Genomic DNA, 16,406 nt, shown 5'->3' with positions numbered 1-16,406 from the left:
TTCTATCAGTTAAATAGATAAAGTGTGTGCGAGGGAGGGAGGGAAGGTGGAATAATAGAAATGAAGAGGGGGGAAATTGGAGCAGGAAAGAAAGAGAAATAGGGTGCAAGGACGGGGAATGAGAGAGGGAATGAGAAAAGTAACTAGAGTAATACAATGAGAAAGAAATAGGGAGGAGAGAAAGAAGAGAGAGAGAAAAGAGAAAGAAAATGGCGCCCATAGAGGAGGACGTAGAAAGGCAGAGAAAGAGGGAGAAGAGAAAGAGAGAGAAAGAGAAAGAGAGGAAGAGAGGGGAAATGGAGGCAAGAAAATGTGAGGCAGAAAGAAGGAGGAGAGTGAGAGAAGGAAAGGAACAGTGAAAAGAAACAGATGAAGGGAAATAATTCAGAAGTAAAATGAAAGAGGAAAGAGGATAAAAAAGAGAGGGATGGAGAATGAGAGACGTAAATCAATCATTCAATCTATCAAAAGTATTTATTGAGGGTTTATTTTCTGTAAAACGCTCTGTTAAGCCCTTGGAAATGCACACTACTACTGAGCTGGTAGCTGCGTTACTTGCCCAGAAGGAACTTTCAGTCTAGTGGTGCAGAAAGACATTGAAATAAATTACTGTTCTGGTAATGGAAGGGAATAAGTAATTGTACATACTCGCAGTACGGAGTAGGTGAATATCAAGTGCTTGGGGAAGCAGCATGGCATAATGGAGAAAGCATGTGTTTGAGAGACAGAAGGTTATGGGTTCTAATCCCAGCTCTGATCTGTGTCTCCTGGGTGGCTATGGGCAAGTCACTTAACGGCTCTGTGCCTTAGTTACCTCATCTGTAAAATGGGGATTAAGACTGTGAGTTCCATGTGGGACAGGGACTGTGCCCAACCCAATTTGCTTATATCTATCCCAGTGCTTAGTTCAGTGCCTGGCACATAGTAAGTGTTTAACAAATACCACAGTAATTATTATCATTACTATTATTAGGGGGTCCAGGTGTAAGTGCAGAGGGGACACGGAAGAAAGGGTGATTACAGGAAACAAGGTTTTACTTGAGAAAGGTCTCTCAAGGGAGATGAGACTCTCATATGTCTTTGAGGATAGGAAAAGTAGTGGTCTGTTGGATGAAAAGGAGGAGGACATTCTAGGCAAGAGAGGAGATAGGAGCAAAATGTCAGAGCTGCAAAAGATGAGACCGAGTTTAGAGAATAGGTTAATGTTAGAGGAGTGAAGCTGGTTTAGGTTATGACTACATAAGACTGTGAGCCCCATATGGGATACAAATTACATCCAGTCTGATTAATTTGTACCCACTCCAGAGTTTAGAGGAGTTCTTAAAACACAGTAAAGTGCTTATTAAGTACCGTAATAACAGCAATAGTAATTACAATATTAATAGAAGATTAGCAGGGTAAGGTAGGAGGAGGTGAGCCGATTGAAAACCCTGGAGCCAATGATAATGAATTTCTGTTTGATGCAGAGGTGGATCGGCAACCACTTAAGGCTTTTGAGGAATGGAAAGACACAAGCTCTGAGCAGCAGAGTGATATAGGGACTACAGAGGGGAGAGGCGGGAGGCGGGGCAGGCAGTGAGGAAGCTGCTGCAGAAGTCATGGAAGGATATAATAAGTGCTTGGATCAATGTGGCAGCAGTTTGGGTGGAAGGAAACGGGTAGATTCTCGAGATGCTATAAAAGTAAAAGTGACAGGATTTGATAGCATCTTGCATATGTACGTTGAATGAGAGAGATGAATTGTAGATAATGCCTTAGACTGTTGGGCTATGGTGGTGTTTAATACAGTGATGTCGAAGTCTGCAGGAGGATAGGCTTTGGGTAGGAAGACTTGGGGGAAAGAAAGCAGGGGAGAGAGGAGGTATTTAGAGAGAAAAAGACTATGCAAGGAGAGAAAGAGAGAGCCAGAGAGAGAATGAAAGAGGGAGGAGAGTAAGAGAGAGGGAAATAGTGAAGAAGTGAGAGAAAGGAAGAGAATTAGAAAGAGAGAAAGACAGGAAAGGGAAAGAGAGGCAGAGCGAGAGGGGAAAAAGAGAAACTTTTATTGGGACAAATGTACAGAGCTAAGTAGATCAAAATACAGCGTGAAAAATTACAGTTTTACTGTTTCTTCGGTATTCTGCCTGCAAGTCAGGAGACATGGGTTCTAATCTTGATTCTGCCACTTGCCATCTGTCTGATCTGGGGCTAGCCAATTAACTTGTCTGGGCTTCAGTTTCTTCATTTGCAAAATAAGGATTAAACACCAGTTCTTCCTCCTTCTTAAGACTGTGAGTCTCATGTTAGGCAGAGATTATGTCTGAAAAGATTATCCTATTCATACCCTAGCACTTCATACAGCGCTTGGTTTATAGTAAGCACTTAACACATATGACAGTGATTATTTGAGACATCATTGGGCAGGTACTACATCCTCCTGTGAGCCTCCTGCTGGGTTTGTAGCTCAGGTGCTGCAATGTACAGGGTTCTGGGCCTAGGCTTACAGGGGCTTCCCTGATTCTAATGTGAGAGACCTCTCAGGTGGCTGCCTTGTGAAGACCAGACATGGCTGCCATTCCAAAGTACAAGGAAGGAATGATTATTGTTAATTAGATTGAGGTGAATAGATGGGCTGGACTTTACAGGACCCATTCTGTTTTGTCAGCCGAGTTTCTATTAGCTTGAGAAGAGTACATAACAACCACTGTTGCAGTCAGCTGATTGGTGGAACAACCCTCGACTGGTATTGGTCATAGTGAGTGGAAGGACACAGAAACAGGAGAAGTGGCGTATCGCTGAAAGTTACCATGTTAGTGCAATAACTGATCCGGCCCCAACTGGATTACTACATCAGCCTCCTTTCTGACCTCCCAACCCCCTGCCTCTCCCCACTTCAGTCCATACTTCACTCTGCTGCCTGGAAGTGGCATGGCTTAGTGGAAAGTACATGGGCTTGGAGTCAGGGGTCGTGGGTTCTAATCCCAGCTCTGCCACTTAACAGCTGTGTAACTTAGGGCAAGTCACTTAGCTTCTCTGTGCCTCAGTTATCTCCTCTGTAAAATGGGGATTAAGACTGTGAGCCCCAGTGGGACAATCTGATTACCTGCTATCTCCCCCAGGGCTTAGACCCATGTTTGGCACATAGTAAGCACTTAACAAATACCATTATAATTATTATCTTTCTACAAAAACGTACTGGGCATGTCACCCCCCTCCTCTAAAATCTTCAGTGATGTCCTATCAACCTCCATAATAAACAAAATCTCCTCACTACTGGCTTCAGAGCTCGTCATCACTTTGCCCCTTCTTTCCTCACCTTCCTTCTCTCCTTCTACATCCCAGTCTGCACACTCTGCTCCTCTGCCACTACCTTTCTCACTGTGCCTCGATCTCGCCTGTCCCATCGTCGACCCTATGCCTACATCCTACCTTTGGTTTGGAATGCTGTCTCCCCTCAAATCCACCGATCACCCTTCACTCCTTCAAAGCCTTATTGAAGGCTCACCTCCTCCAAGAGGCCTTCCCAGACTAAGCCGCCCTTTTCCTCAGCTCCCTCTCCCTTCTGCGTCACCTCGACTCCCTTCCTCTGCTCTTCCTCCCCCTCCCCACCCCATAGCACTTATATATATGCATATATCTATAATTCTATTCATTTATATTGATGCCTGTTTACTTGTTTTGATGTCTGTCTCCCCCCTTCTAGACTGTAAACCTGGTGTGGGAAGGTATAGTCTCTCCATTACTAAACTGTACTTTCCAAGCACTTAGTACAGTGCTCCACACACAGTAAGCACTTAATAAATAAAGCTGAATGAATGAATGAATGAAAGCAAATGCAAGGAACCCAGAAAATGGAGAGTGCTGGGTCCTCACAAGCGCTGTCAACAGAGTAAGGGTGTAACCTGCGACTGTATTGCTGATATTCAGTGTAAACGTTCCCATCAGCATCTAGGAGGCAGCTTTTTGTAGCAGGACCAGAGTGTGGTATGGTCAGTACTGGTAATGCCATGAGAAACTCACTGAGAAATGGAGTATCCTCTGCTGTTGTCCTATAAGAGAGTTAGGGTGTCCCTCTTTGGGCTAGAAACACACATAACTGACCTATAGGTGTGTCCCCTAAGGATAATAATAATAATAATAACGGTACTTGTTTAGTGTGTACTATGTCCCAGGAACTGTTCTAAGCACTGGGGTATATATAAATTAATTATTTTGGACACAGTCCCTGTCCCACATAGTGCTCACAGTTAATCTCCATTTTACAGGTGAGGTAAATGAAACCCAGAGAAATTAAGTCACTTGCCCAAGGTCCCAAAGCTGACAAATGGCAGAGCTGGGATTAGTACCCATGTCCTTCTGACTGGCCTGAGACATGTCCACAGTCGCTGGACCACAGCGAACCAAACTGACTCCATTTTGGAAGAGACTACTGTCTCCTCTTTAATCCAAGAATTGTTACATTCTTTTAGTTGTTTCCGTATGGGTAGTGAAGGAATTGTAGTTAGAGGCCAAATTTTGCAGAATTGATCCAAGGTTGCACATAACAGGGACTGACCATCTCACCGAAATTCCCCGAAACCTTCCCTGCCTTGCCATTCCATGAAAAATGCTGATATGTTGATTAGGGTCCCTAAGGAAGAGGTTCGGTGTTATACGTTACAGACAGGCAATCTGTTTCAAGAAATGAGGGTGATATGCTTTACTCACCCAGTTGCTCAGAGAAATGCGAACACCCAGCTTCCACCTCCACATCTCCCGCAAAAAAAGCTATGTGTACCTGGGCTAACTGCTGCTCCTTGTAAGCTGGAGGGGAGGCTAGGACAGCCCGGAGTGATCTTGGCTCATCCGGGGATGCCCGGTCTAAGGGTAAGGGACCAGCCGAGTATTAGAGAGGAAAGGTCCATCTGGGTGAGAGGTTGGTGTATGCATAGAACGACTCCACAGTGGGGTGAGATACTGGGACTCTAGGGTTTGTAATATGTAATAATTTTTCTTGTACGACCCTAAGGCATGTAATACCTTGTGTTTGATGTTTGGGTATGTTTTATACACTGCATAGCTTTTGTTGTATGTTTATATATATTCTAAAGCCATAGTTCTCATAGCAAAACTCAATAAGTCCATTTGTTTCATTCTTCCCTATCTGGATCTAAGTGTCCATGGATTTACCACCTCAGGCCCATGTCGCTTCTAGGCCCGTGCTCTAGTCACTAAGCCATGCTGCTTCCTTAAGGATTTGGTGCTCTGTGTTTACCTGCATTACCGTCAGGAATAGGTTATATCAGGTTTATCTTTCTCTCTCTCTCTCTCCGTCTTTGTTTTCTTTTTCTTTAACTCGTTTATCTTCCGGATAAACGAGATGACAGTGAGTGGCTTCAAAAAGCCAGTGGGTGGAATATTAGTGATCATGTCCTTTGCATAGGTTCCTACTTCTCTGGTACTGTGAATGCAGGCAGCAGAATGAAGACACTTGTATTCTAACTGGTTGGCATGGCTGGTCTGTTTAATTACCGAGGGTGAGTGTCAGATCTCCAAACCCAGGTCTTGATGACTTGTGACAGGAGGGCTCAACTTGAAGAGGAAGTCTGATTGGAGTTGGGACTGAGCTTGGAGGAGATTGGGGATTCAAAACAGTTTAGCCAGTTCATCCCTACCCATCACTGCCCCACTGGAGTCAGGATAGTGGGCTAGTGATTCTGGTGCAACAGGGAGGATCATGCAGCATAAACCTTCAGGAGAAGCAGCATGGCTTAGTGGATAGAGCAAGGGCCTGGGAATCAGAAGAACCTGGATTCTATTCCCAGTTCTTTCACTTGTCTGCTGTGTAAACTTAGACAAGTCACTTCACTTCTCTGGGCTTCAGTCACCTCATCTGTAAAATGGGGATTAAGAGGGTGAGCCCCATGTGGGACAGGGACTGTGTCCAACCTGATTAACTTGTATCCACCCCAGGACTTAGAACAGTGCCTGGCACACAGCAAGCACTTAACAAGTATTATTATTATTGTTATCATCATCACCATCATCATCATTATTAACTTTCCCCTCTGATCACTGCTCCCATCTCCTCTCCACTTCTCCTGGGCCAGAGGCTCATCCCCTGTTTCACTCCCATCGTCCCATTGTCAAACAATTCCACCATCACTCACTGAGCTCAGCATAAAAAATCCTTCTCCCATTGAATCTTCCCCATTCAGAACCGACCTTAAAACCACACTGACAGATTGAAAGCTTTATCCTACTCACCTGTCTCTGTCACTCCTGCTGTCTGGGAGGGAAACTCTAAAAGAACATGGCTGAGGCAGAATATATAATAATAATTATGGTATTTGTTAAGCGCTTATTATCCTGCAGCACCAGGGACATCCTAGCTCCCTCGCTGTGTCTGGTTCAGCCAGGAGTTAAGCCTGGGTCTCTAGTGTGTGTCTGACACTCTCACACCCAGTGTCATACATGGACACAGATTCTCCAGTCCTGGGTTCAGCTCCCTCAGCACCATAGATGACAGACCCCATAGCAGGAGTGAGGTCGGAGCTTGTGATATGCACGTAGAAGTCTTCTCCAAAGGGTTGATAGCAGCAAGTGAGAAGCAGAATGATCTAGTGGAGAGGGCATAAGCCTGAGAGTCAGAAAGACTGGATTCGAATACCAGCTCCATCACTTGTCTGCTGGGTGACACTGGGCAAGTCACTTCACTTCTGTGGGCCTTATCTGTAAAACAGGGATTAAAGCTGGGAGCCCCAGGTGGGACACGGACTGTGTCCAACCTCATTAGCTTGCATTTACCCTGATGCTTAGACTAGTGCCTGGCACAAAGTAAGCACTTAACAAATACCATTAAAGTTTACAAAAAAAAAATCACAAGAATAGATGAATTATACAATCATGTCCTGAGTAGAAGCATGGGAAAACCATGCTTTGCAAGTCACACTGGTTCTGGGGTGAGAGCTGAAAGGTGATTCACTGCCTGATACTGACGAGTGGGGAGAGAGATAGAACAATCAGGAGAGAACTAAACTAGGGAAAACAAGGTTGTTTAGTGTTTCCAGGAGAGATAAGTGACCAATCAAGGAATGAATTAATCAGTCAATGGTATCTACTGAGCAGATTTTGTGTGATGATCTCTGTATTAAGCACTTTGGAGGATATGATAGAAAAGAGTTGGTAGACATGATTCCTGCCCATAAGGGACTTATAGTTTAGAGGGTGAGACATATACTGAAATAAATTACCAAAGGGGGAAATAGGAAAGTGGAAGAATATGCATATACACGCTGAGAAGTGTGAGTATCCTGTTGACTTTGTTGAGGGTCAAAGAAAGATTCAGAAAGAGTTGAGCCAGTTGTACTGGGCCACCAGGGTACTATAAATCTCCCTTTTCCCACAAAGGGAGAGGAAGCCAGATTGGAGGGGGTCAAAAAGAAAGAATTAGAGGAGAGAAAGTGGAGGTAGTGGGTGTAAGAACTCACTCAAGGAGTTTTGAGAGGTGGGACGACAACTGGATGAAGCCATGGGCTAAGTGCTGATTTTTTTTCAGGAAAGGAAGTACATGATCATGTTTGAAAGGAGTAAGAAAGGAGCCATTAGAAGATGAAACGTTCAAGATGATGATGAAGGAAGGGAAAATTGGCAAGTGATTTGATAGAGTGCTAAGGAATGGGGTTGAAGGTGCAGATAGAGGAGGTAGATTTTGAGAGGAGACTGGCAATCTCTTCTAGAGATTCTAATAAAGATGAGAGAGTCGAAGAAGGGGCAAGAGGTTGGAGGGACTGGAGTGGAGCAAGGAAGAGTTTAGAGAGATTGTGCCTGATATTGGCAAATTTTATCTGTTAATGCGGTGGCTAGGTGATGAGGGGCAAAAGATGGGGTGAAGGAATAGGGAGTTGGGCGAGGGAGTTTCATGGGCACTGGAGTCAGTGAGGATGGAGAAATATTATTGTCAGGTCAGGGAGAGGGCAGAGTTAGAACAGGAATGGATAAAGTTGTGATGGGTAAGGTTGGCCTCGTGTCTGGATTTCTGCCAAGCGCAATCTGATTCTTGTTGAGAGGAGCTGAGGATGTATATTGTGGTTGTGACCGAGGGCTGTGGGTTGGTGGAACGTATTAACCTCCGGAGATATTATCCCCTTAGGGCCGATGCTGTACATCCACACTGAGATGGCATTCAGAAGTGACAATCAGGACACCACAAGGCTACAATGAGGAAATACTCAGAATCAGTGATTCCAGTTCATTACCAACATATGAGGGAGGAATATAACATCAGTCGTGATCCAATAGGTGATCTCTATCAGATACAGCGTCAACTGAAGAGAGTCATATTGACCGATACAATCTATTCACTTGGATACACCTACCCTCAGGTCCGGTATTCTTTCTGCTGTGGGTTCCCTTCCTCCATCTGCATCCTTCTGTGATTGGTTTCTTGGGTGGCCTGCAGTCCATTGCTCTCTGGAGGGGTCCCCCATCTCCTGGTCTCAACCGGTTTTACTCAGGGTGTGTAATGGGTTCTTGCTCAATATTTCACAAACCTAGCTTTTCATCTTACTCCTGGTGTTCTGACTTACATATTTATCTGCACTCCTGGCATTCTGCCTTACATTCTTAAGTAAACCTGGCTTTCCCGAGTTCTGTTAATGGACTGACATACATCACCTTTCCTTTGTTAAAGCATATTCTTACAGTAGAAGATCAGTGGAGGAAAAATGGAGCAAGGGCGTTTAGTTCAGTGCAGAAAACAATCAGTCAGGCAATCTTATTTGTTGAGTCCTTACTGTGTATAGATCACCATACTAAGCGCTTGGGAAAGTATAATATCACAATATAATGGACACATTCCCTGTCTGCAATGAGCTTAAAGTCTAGAGGGGGAGATGAACATGAATATAAATAAATATAATTACAGATACGTACATAAGTGCTATGAGGCTGGGAGAAGGTATGAATAAAGAGAACAAGTCAGGACATTGCAGAAGTCTAGTGAAAGAAAAGTGAAAGAGGGCTTAGTTTGGGAAAGTCTCTTAGACGAGATGTGCCTTCAATAAGGCTTTGAAAGGGGAGAGAGTAATTGAGAGCATCAAGTTTTGCATCGAAACAAGGCAGGTTAACAGATCGTAGGTCTCTGACAAGGAACAGGACAGATTCCCTTTCCTCTTCTTCCACTCCCTTCTGCATTGCCCTGATTTTCTCCCTTTGTCCTAACCCCCTTTCAGCCCCGCAGCACTTATGTATATATCTGTAATTAATTTATTTCTACTGATGTCTAGCTCCCCCCTCTAGAAGGTGAGCTCATTGGGGGCAGGGAATGTGTCTGTTTATTGTTGTATTGTACTCTCCCAAGTGCTTAGTACAGTGCTCTGCACATAGTAAGTGCTCAGTAAACATGACTGAATGAGTGAATTTTCAGGGAGTGGATGTGTGAGACAGAGAGCAGGTGAGAAGAGTGAAGTTGGACAGATAAATTTAAGAGTTAGTGAGGGAACAGTATCTAAAGATGATTAGATGGATCTCATGGACAGGACCTAATCGGAACAACCAGATTGGACATTGAAAGGCAGAAGTGTGCGGTCAGGGAAATCTGACTGATAACATCAGAGCAGTGGCAGCCATTCCCACTTTTGCATGGCTTCTCCAGAACTTGCCCTTCCAGTCTAGTAATTAAAGGGAGGTGGGGACGGCAGAGTTCACCTTTTATGTGAAAGCTACAACTTCCTCCACAGCTGCTGTCTCTGCCAGTCCTTGGAATGGCTCCTGGCGGTTTCCCCCTTCTGTATGGATAGACCCGAATCAGGAAATCTGGTCACTTCCAGCTCAGGAGATCACAGAGGGAGGACAGGCGGCTTCTAAGGCATTTTGTGCAAAGGGGATTCCCTTTTCCAGAATATTCTCATCTCCGGTCACTGCAAATCACCAGGAATGGACAGACAGATGAGAAGGTGAATGCCAAAAGCTGGTGGGCTTTCACCAGCAGAGGAGACTTTTCTTTCCTGTTGACTAAAACACTGAACATGATGGACTGGCGGCCATAAAGGAGGAAATAGAGGGTGACCAGGATGATGACCCTCTTGGCCGCTCGGACCTCAGGCATCTGTCTAGGGGAGTAGCCGGCCCCGTGGAGCTGTCGGACCTGCCGGTGGTGCCTGTGCAGAACAGTGACCATGTAGCCGCTGGCCACGCTCGTGATCGCTACAAATAAAAGATCACGGCCAGAAAGGGAAATAGCATTTACCAAGGCAACCTCCGTATGAAGAATGATTATTGAACAATAATTAAGATCATATGTAATACGAACGGTGGTGCTGTTCCGGGAGACGGTCGCATATATCAGTGTATTAATGTCGATCAGCAAATTGAGCACTCAGAAAAAGACCAAGCGGGGGACAATACACTTGGGTAATTTAGCCTTGAGCCATGACCACTGGGAGGTGCTGGGGCTGATGGTGATGGTGATGCTGATGGTGATGGTGATGCTGATGCGTCTGGAAGATGCTCAAGAAACAAGTGGTGCAGATGACAAGACCCCAGGACACCCGGTAAATATATAAGATGATTTTACATCCTATCCCATCCAAGAAATTTTTTCCTCCCCATCCAGAAATTCTGAGATTCCATAGGTGAAAAAAATGATGGTGTTGGCCAGGGCCAAGTGAGTGTAGATCAAGTCTGAGGAGCTGATCTTGTGACTGAAGGAGATCATGTGAGTATAAAACAGGAGGAGGAAGACATTTACTAACAACCCAGTGCTGGTCTGTAACAGCAGCAGAGTCCCAAAGGAAATGTCACGGACGTCCATTCGTAAGGGTTCTCAGTCTGAAGAAGAGGAGGCCTCCTAAAGGTAGGAGAGAGTGAAAGAGAAAGGGGAAGAGAAAAAATAGATCAAGTGTGTGAGAGAGAGGGAGGGAAAGAGGGAATGATAGAGATAGGGAGAGGGAGAGAAAGGGAGAGGGAAAGAGAACAGGGGCCAGAGCAAGATGAATAGAGTGAGAAATAAAAAGGGAGGAGAGAGTAGGAAGGAGGAGAGAAAAAGTGATACGTGGACAAAGAGCCCTAAGAGTAAGAGAGAGGAACAGAAACTAAGAAATGAAACAAAGGAAGGGAAAACGAGTAGGAAGAGAATAAGAAAGGAAAGAGAAAAAGAAAGAGAAGGATGGAGAATGAGAGTGGGAAATTAATCTCTCAGTCAGTGGTATTTATTGAAGACTTCTTGTGCGTAAGACACTGTACTATGCTATTGGGAGAGTACAATCCATATGAGTTGAACTCTTGCCCACAAGAAGCTTTCAGTTTAGTGGGGAAGAAAGACAGTGAAATAAATTATAGCTAGGGCAAATGACAGGGTATGAATATATGTACATAAGTGCAGTCAGGATGAAGGTAGTGTGAATCTCAAGTGTCTAGGAAGTCTAGGGTTAAAGGCATAGGGGATATAGAAGGCGGAGTGAATAAGAGAAATTAAGTCATAGTAGGGGAAGGTCTCTTGGGGGAGGTGTGATTTTAGGATGGCTCTGAAGCTAAGGAGAGTGGTGGTCTGTGAGATGAGAAAGGGGAGGATGTTCCAGGCCAGAGGGAGGAAATGGGCAAGGAGTGTGCATTGCAAAAGAGGAGTTGGAGTGGAGTCAGTTAGTGTTAGAGGAGTGAAGTGTATTTGTTGGATTATGACTACTCAGACTTTGAGCCCCATGTGAGACCCCGATTATGTCCAACTAGATTCATATATTTCTCCCCCAGTGAGTAGAACAGTGCTTGACTCAGAGTAAGTACTCAAAAAGTACTTGAAACGGTGATAGTAATAAGAAGAGATCAGCAAGTAAGGTAGTTAAGAGCTGATTAAGGTAAGAAGTTTCTGTTTCTTGCAGAGGTGAATGGGTAAGTATTGAAGGTTTTTAAGGAGTGGGGAGAGATGGGTGAATTTTTCTAGGGAAATGATCTGGACAGCCGTGTGAAATATGGACTAGAGAGGGGAAAAGTAGGGACAGGGAAGTCAAGTTGGAGGTCGAAACAGTAGTTGAAGCATGATATGATAAGTGCTTGGATCATCCTGATAGTAGTGTGGGTGGACCAAAACCATGACCAAAACTGAGCTCCTCATCTTCCCTCCTAAGCCCGGTCCTCTCCCCGACTTCCCTATCACTGTGGATGGTACGAGCATCCTTCCCATCTCTCAGGCACGCAACCTCGGTGTCATCTTTGACTCATCTCTCTCGTTCACCCCACACATCCGATCAGCTACCAAGACCTGCCGGTCTCACCTTTATAATATCGCCAAGATCCGCCCTTTCCTCTCCACCCAAACGGCTACCTTACTGGTACAGGCTCTCGTAATATCCCGGCTAGACTACTGTGTCAGCCTTCTCTCTGATCTCCCTTCCTCCTCTCTCTCCCCGCTCCAGTCTATTCTTCACTCCGCTGCCTGGCTCATCTTGCTGCAGAAACGCTCTGGGCATGTCACTTCCCTTCTTAAAAACCTCCAGTGGTTGCCGATCAACCGCCGCTCAAAACAAAAACTTCTCACTCTAGGCTTCAAGGCTCTCCATCACCTTGTCCCTTCCTACCTCTCTTCCCTTCTCTTTCTACTGCCCACCCCGCACGCTCTGCTCCTCTGCCGTCCACCTCCTCACCATTCCTCGGTTTCGCCTATCCCCATAGCAGGGGTTAGAGAGAGACTGGAGCTTATAATATGGATATGGGAATCTTCCGCATAGCAGGGTAGCACCAATCACGTGAATGGATGAATTCTCCAATCCAGTGTACAGTGAAAATATAGGAAACCCAGTATACCGGCTTTGTGGGTCACCTGTGGTTATGAGGGGGGAGAAAGAAGGAGAGTCAGTGGCTGACAATGAGAATTAGTGGGGACAGAGATAGGAGAAAGAGAAGATAACTATGATAGGGAAACCAAGGGTACCGGTGTTTCCAAAAGAGAGGAGTGACCAAGCACTAAATCAGCCAATCTAATCACCAATGGTATTTATTAAGCAACTACTGTGTGATGAACACTGCATTATGTGGTTGGGAGAGTATTATACAACAGACTGGTAGAAACGACCCTTCCCTGCAAGGAACATACAATCTAGATGGGGACACAGACATTGAACAACATTACCCCTACTCCCTCCCTTCCCCCTACTCCCTCCCTCTGCTCTTCCCTCTTTCCCTCCCCACAGCACTAGTGCATATATTATTTATCACTCTATTTATTTTGTTAATGATGTGAGTATATCTATGATTTTATTTTTCTTGATGATATTGATGCCGGGCTACTTGTTCTGCTTTGTTTTATTGTCTGTCTTCCCAGTTTAGACTGTGAGCTGGTTGTTGGACAGGGATTGTCTCTATCTGTTGCCAAATTGTACATTCCAAGCTTACTATGCTCTGCACATTGTAAGCGCTCAATAAATACGATTGAATGAATGAATGATTGGAGTAATGGAAACTCTCCAGTGCGACCCCGAGAGGGACTGATACAAATTTCAGGTAGGGAAGATGACAACATAAAAGAATATGTGCAAAAGTGATGTGGGACTGGGAGTGGGGTGAATATCAAATGCTTAAAGGTACAGATCCAGGAGCGTAGGTGACACAGAAAATAGGGGAAGTGTGCGAAATAAGAGCTTATTTGGGAAAGGCCTCTTGGAGGAAATGTGATTTTAGGAGAGCTTTGAGGATAGGGAGGAAGGGAGGTGGTCTTTTGTATATGAAGCAGGAGGGAGTTGCAGGCCAGAGGGTGGACACGGGCAAGGGGACAGCACCACAAAAGATGGGATCAAAGTACACAAGGCAAGTTGGTGTTACAAGAGTGAAGTGTATGGGTTGGTTTGCAGTAGGAGATCAGTAAGACAAGGTAATAATGATGATGGTATTTGATAAGAGCTTGCTTACAGTCTTCTATGTGCTGGGGTATACACAAACTAATCAGATTTTACACAGTCCCTGTCCCACATGGGGCTCACAGTCTTAATCCCCATTTTACAGATGAGGTAACTGAGGCACAGAGAAGTGAAATGACTTGCACCAGGTCACACAGGAGACAAGTGGCAGAACCAGAAGTATTCATTCATTCAATCGCATTTATTGAGTGCTTACTATGTGCAGAGCACTGTACTAAGCGCTGGAATATACAATTTGGCAACAGAAAGAGACAATCCCTGCCCAACAATGGTATCATAGTCTAAATGGGAGAGACAGACAACAAAACAGATAACTTGACGTCAGTATCATCAAGATAAATAGCATCATAGCATCATATATACATCATCAACAAAACAAATAGAGTAATAAATAATATATACAAAGATGCACAAGTGCTGTAGGAAGGGGAAGGGGGAAGAGCAGAGGGCGGGAGAAGGGAGAATGGGGAGTGGATAAGGAACAGAGGGAAAGGAAGAGCTCAGTCTGGGAAGGTTTCTTGGAGGAGGTGAGCTCTCAGTAGGGTTTTGAAGAGGGGAAGAGAGTTAATTAGTTTGCACAGAGATGCAGTGCGGCCTAGTGGATCGAGCATGAGCCTTGGAGAAAGAAGGAACTGGGTTCTAATCCCAGCTCCTCCAATGATCTGCTGTGTGAGCTTGGGCAGTTCACTCAACTTCTCTTTTGCCTCAGTTACCTCACCAGTGAAATGGGGATTAAGACTGTGAGCCCCATGTGGGAAATGGACTGTGTCCAACTTGATTATCTTGTACATACTTCAGTGCTCAGTAGATGCCTGGCACATAATAAGCGCTTAACGAATACCATTGAAAAAAGGTGTTCACACTCCCCAGCCCAGTCCTCTTAACCAATAACATGCATCATGGGAATGCTGATAGATCTGACAGACTTGAACTACCCCCCTCTGCTACTGGCTGCTTCCCCTGTCCTGGGCCTGCCCCTTCCCTTAACCAATGACTCTCTGAACTAACAAGAGTTGTTTGATGGGAAGAGATGGGGAAACTTAGAGTAGGGCCCCAGTACCCCAGGAAATTCTCTTTCTGTGTCACAAACACATACAGACATGGAAGCTGGCTTAGTGGATGTGAAGGTCTCCAGGATCCAGAAGAATGAGACTTGCAGGACCGGGTGTCTCTAACCTTTCCAGCCAAGCTCTATGATTCTCCCATTCCCCAAATACCCGAATCCCCCATTGGACATGCACCATTTATCAAGACCCTAAGTGGGATCCCCGTTGAGGATATGAGAATCCCTTTTCCAGAACACTCTCACCCTCCTGTCACTAAGAATCATCAGAAATGGACTGACAGCTGAGAAAGTGAAGGACATAATGTTGTTGCTATTAAGAATGAGAAAGGAAATTTTCTTCATATTAAATAATAAACTAAGGGTGATTGTATCCCGTCCATAGAGAAGGACATAGAGGGTAACCAGGGCAATGACTCTCTTGGCTGCTTGGACCTCGGGCATCGTCCTGGGTGAGCGGCTGGGCCCGTGGAGGTGCCGGACCTGCCGGTGGTGTCTGTGCAGAACAAACACCATGTAGCCGCTGGCCGCACTCATGTGTCCCATGAAGAACAGATCACGGAGGGAGAGGACCACCGCATTGACCAGTTTTGTGACTGTGCTGACACTTATGGAGGAGCAGTATTTCAAGAGGATGACTCTGTTTACGCTGGTGCTGTTCTGGGGGCCTGTAACGACTATCGGTGTAGACATGTCAATCAATAGATTGAAGATCCAGGAGAATAGGCAAGAGGGGAGGATGTACTTGTGTAATCGAGTTTTGATTCTCGCCCACCGGGAGGTGCCGGGACTGATGATGACAGCCTGGAAGAGGCTCAGGAGGCAGGTGGTGCAGATGGCGAGACCCCGGGCCACTCGGTAGAGGTATAAGAGGATTTTGCACCCAATGTCATCCAGGAAATTCCTCACTCCCCAAGCTGACAGGATGTCGGGGATCCCCCTGCTGAGAAGGGCCATGGTGTTGGCCAGGGCCAGGTGGGCCAGGATCAGGTCTGGTGGATTCAGCTGGTGTCTGGTGGAGACCACCCGAGTATAAACCAGGAGGAGGAACACGTTCCCCGATACCCCAAATACAATCTGTAATAGAAAGACGGTCCCATAGACAACCTCACTGGCATCCATTCTCTTCACTCCACACTATCAGAAGAGACCTCTAGTAGCAAAACCTAGGAAACAAGAGAACCAGAGGGATACAGATATACACTGAGACAGAGAGAGAGACAGAGGTAAAGGAAGCGACAGAGAGACAGAGTCAGAAAGAGAGAGAAGAACAGGGAATGGGGGGAAGATGGAGAGACAGAAATCCCACAATCAATCAATTGTATTTATTAAGTACTAAGTGCTTGGGAGAGTACCATTTCTAACCTGTGAGCCCCTTGTTGGGTAGGGATTGTCTCTGTTACCGACTTGTACTTTCCAAGTGCTTAGTATGTACTAAGAGCTCTGTACACAGTAAGCGCTCAATAAATACAATCGAA

General features: G+C 45.3%; 1 protein-coding gene and 2 pseudogenes across 1 annotated transcript; all 3 read right to left on the bottom strand.

Moving 5' to 3' along the window:
• On the bottom strand, nucleotides 9,886-10,762 carry ORNANAV1R-PS3968 (vomeronasal 1 receptor ornAnaV1R-ps3968 pseudogene; annotated as a pseudogene).
• On the bottom strand, nucleotides 15,121-16,050 carry ORNANAV1R-PS3258 (vomeronasal 1 receptor ornAnaV1R-ps3258 pseudogene; annotated as a pseudogene).
• On the bottom strand, nucleotides 15,121-16,050 carry ORNANAV1R3165 (vomeronasal 1 receptor ornAnaV1R3165). The gene is given in 1 exon segment (NM_001253557.1): nucleotides 15,121-16,050. A coding segment is annotated over 1 exon segment (930 nt).

The sequence above is a fragment of the Ornithorhynchus anatinus genome, unplaced genomic scaffold (assembly GCF_004115215.2).
Source record: "Ornithorhynchus anatinus isolate Pmale09 unplaced genomic scaffold, mOrnAna1.pri.v4 scaffold_225_arrow_ctg1, whole genome shotgun sequence".
Taxonomy (NCBI): domain Eukaryota; kingdom Metazoa; phylum Chordata; class Mammalia; order Monotremata; family Ornithorhynchidae; genus Ornithorhynchus; species Ornithorhynchus anatinus.
This window is presented reverse-complemented; position numbering and strand designations above follow the sequence as displayed.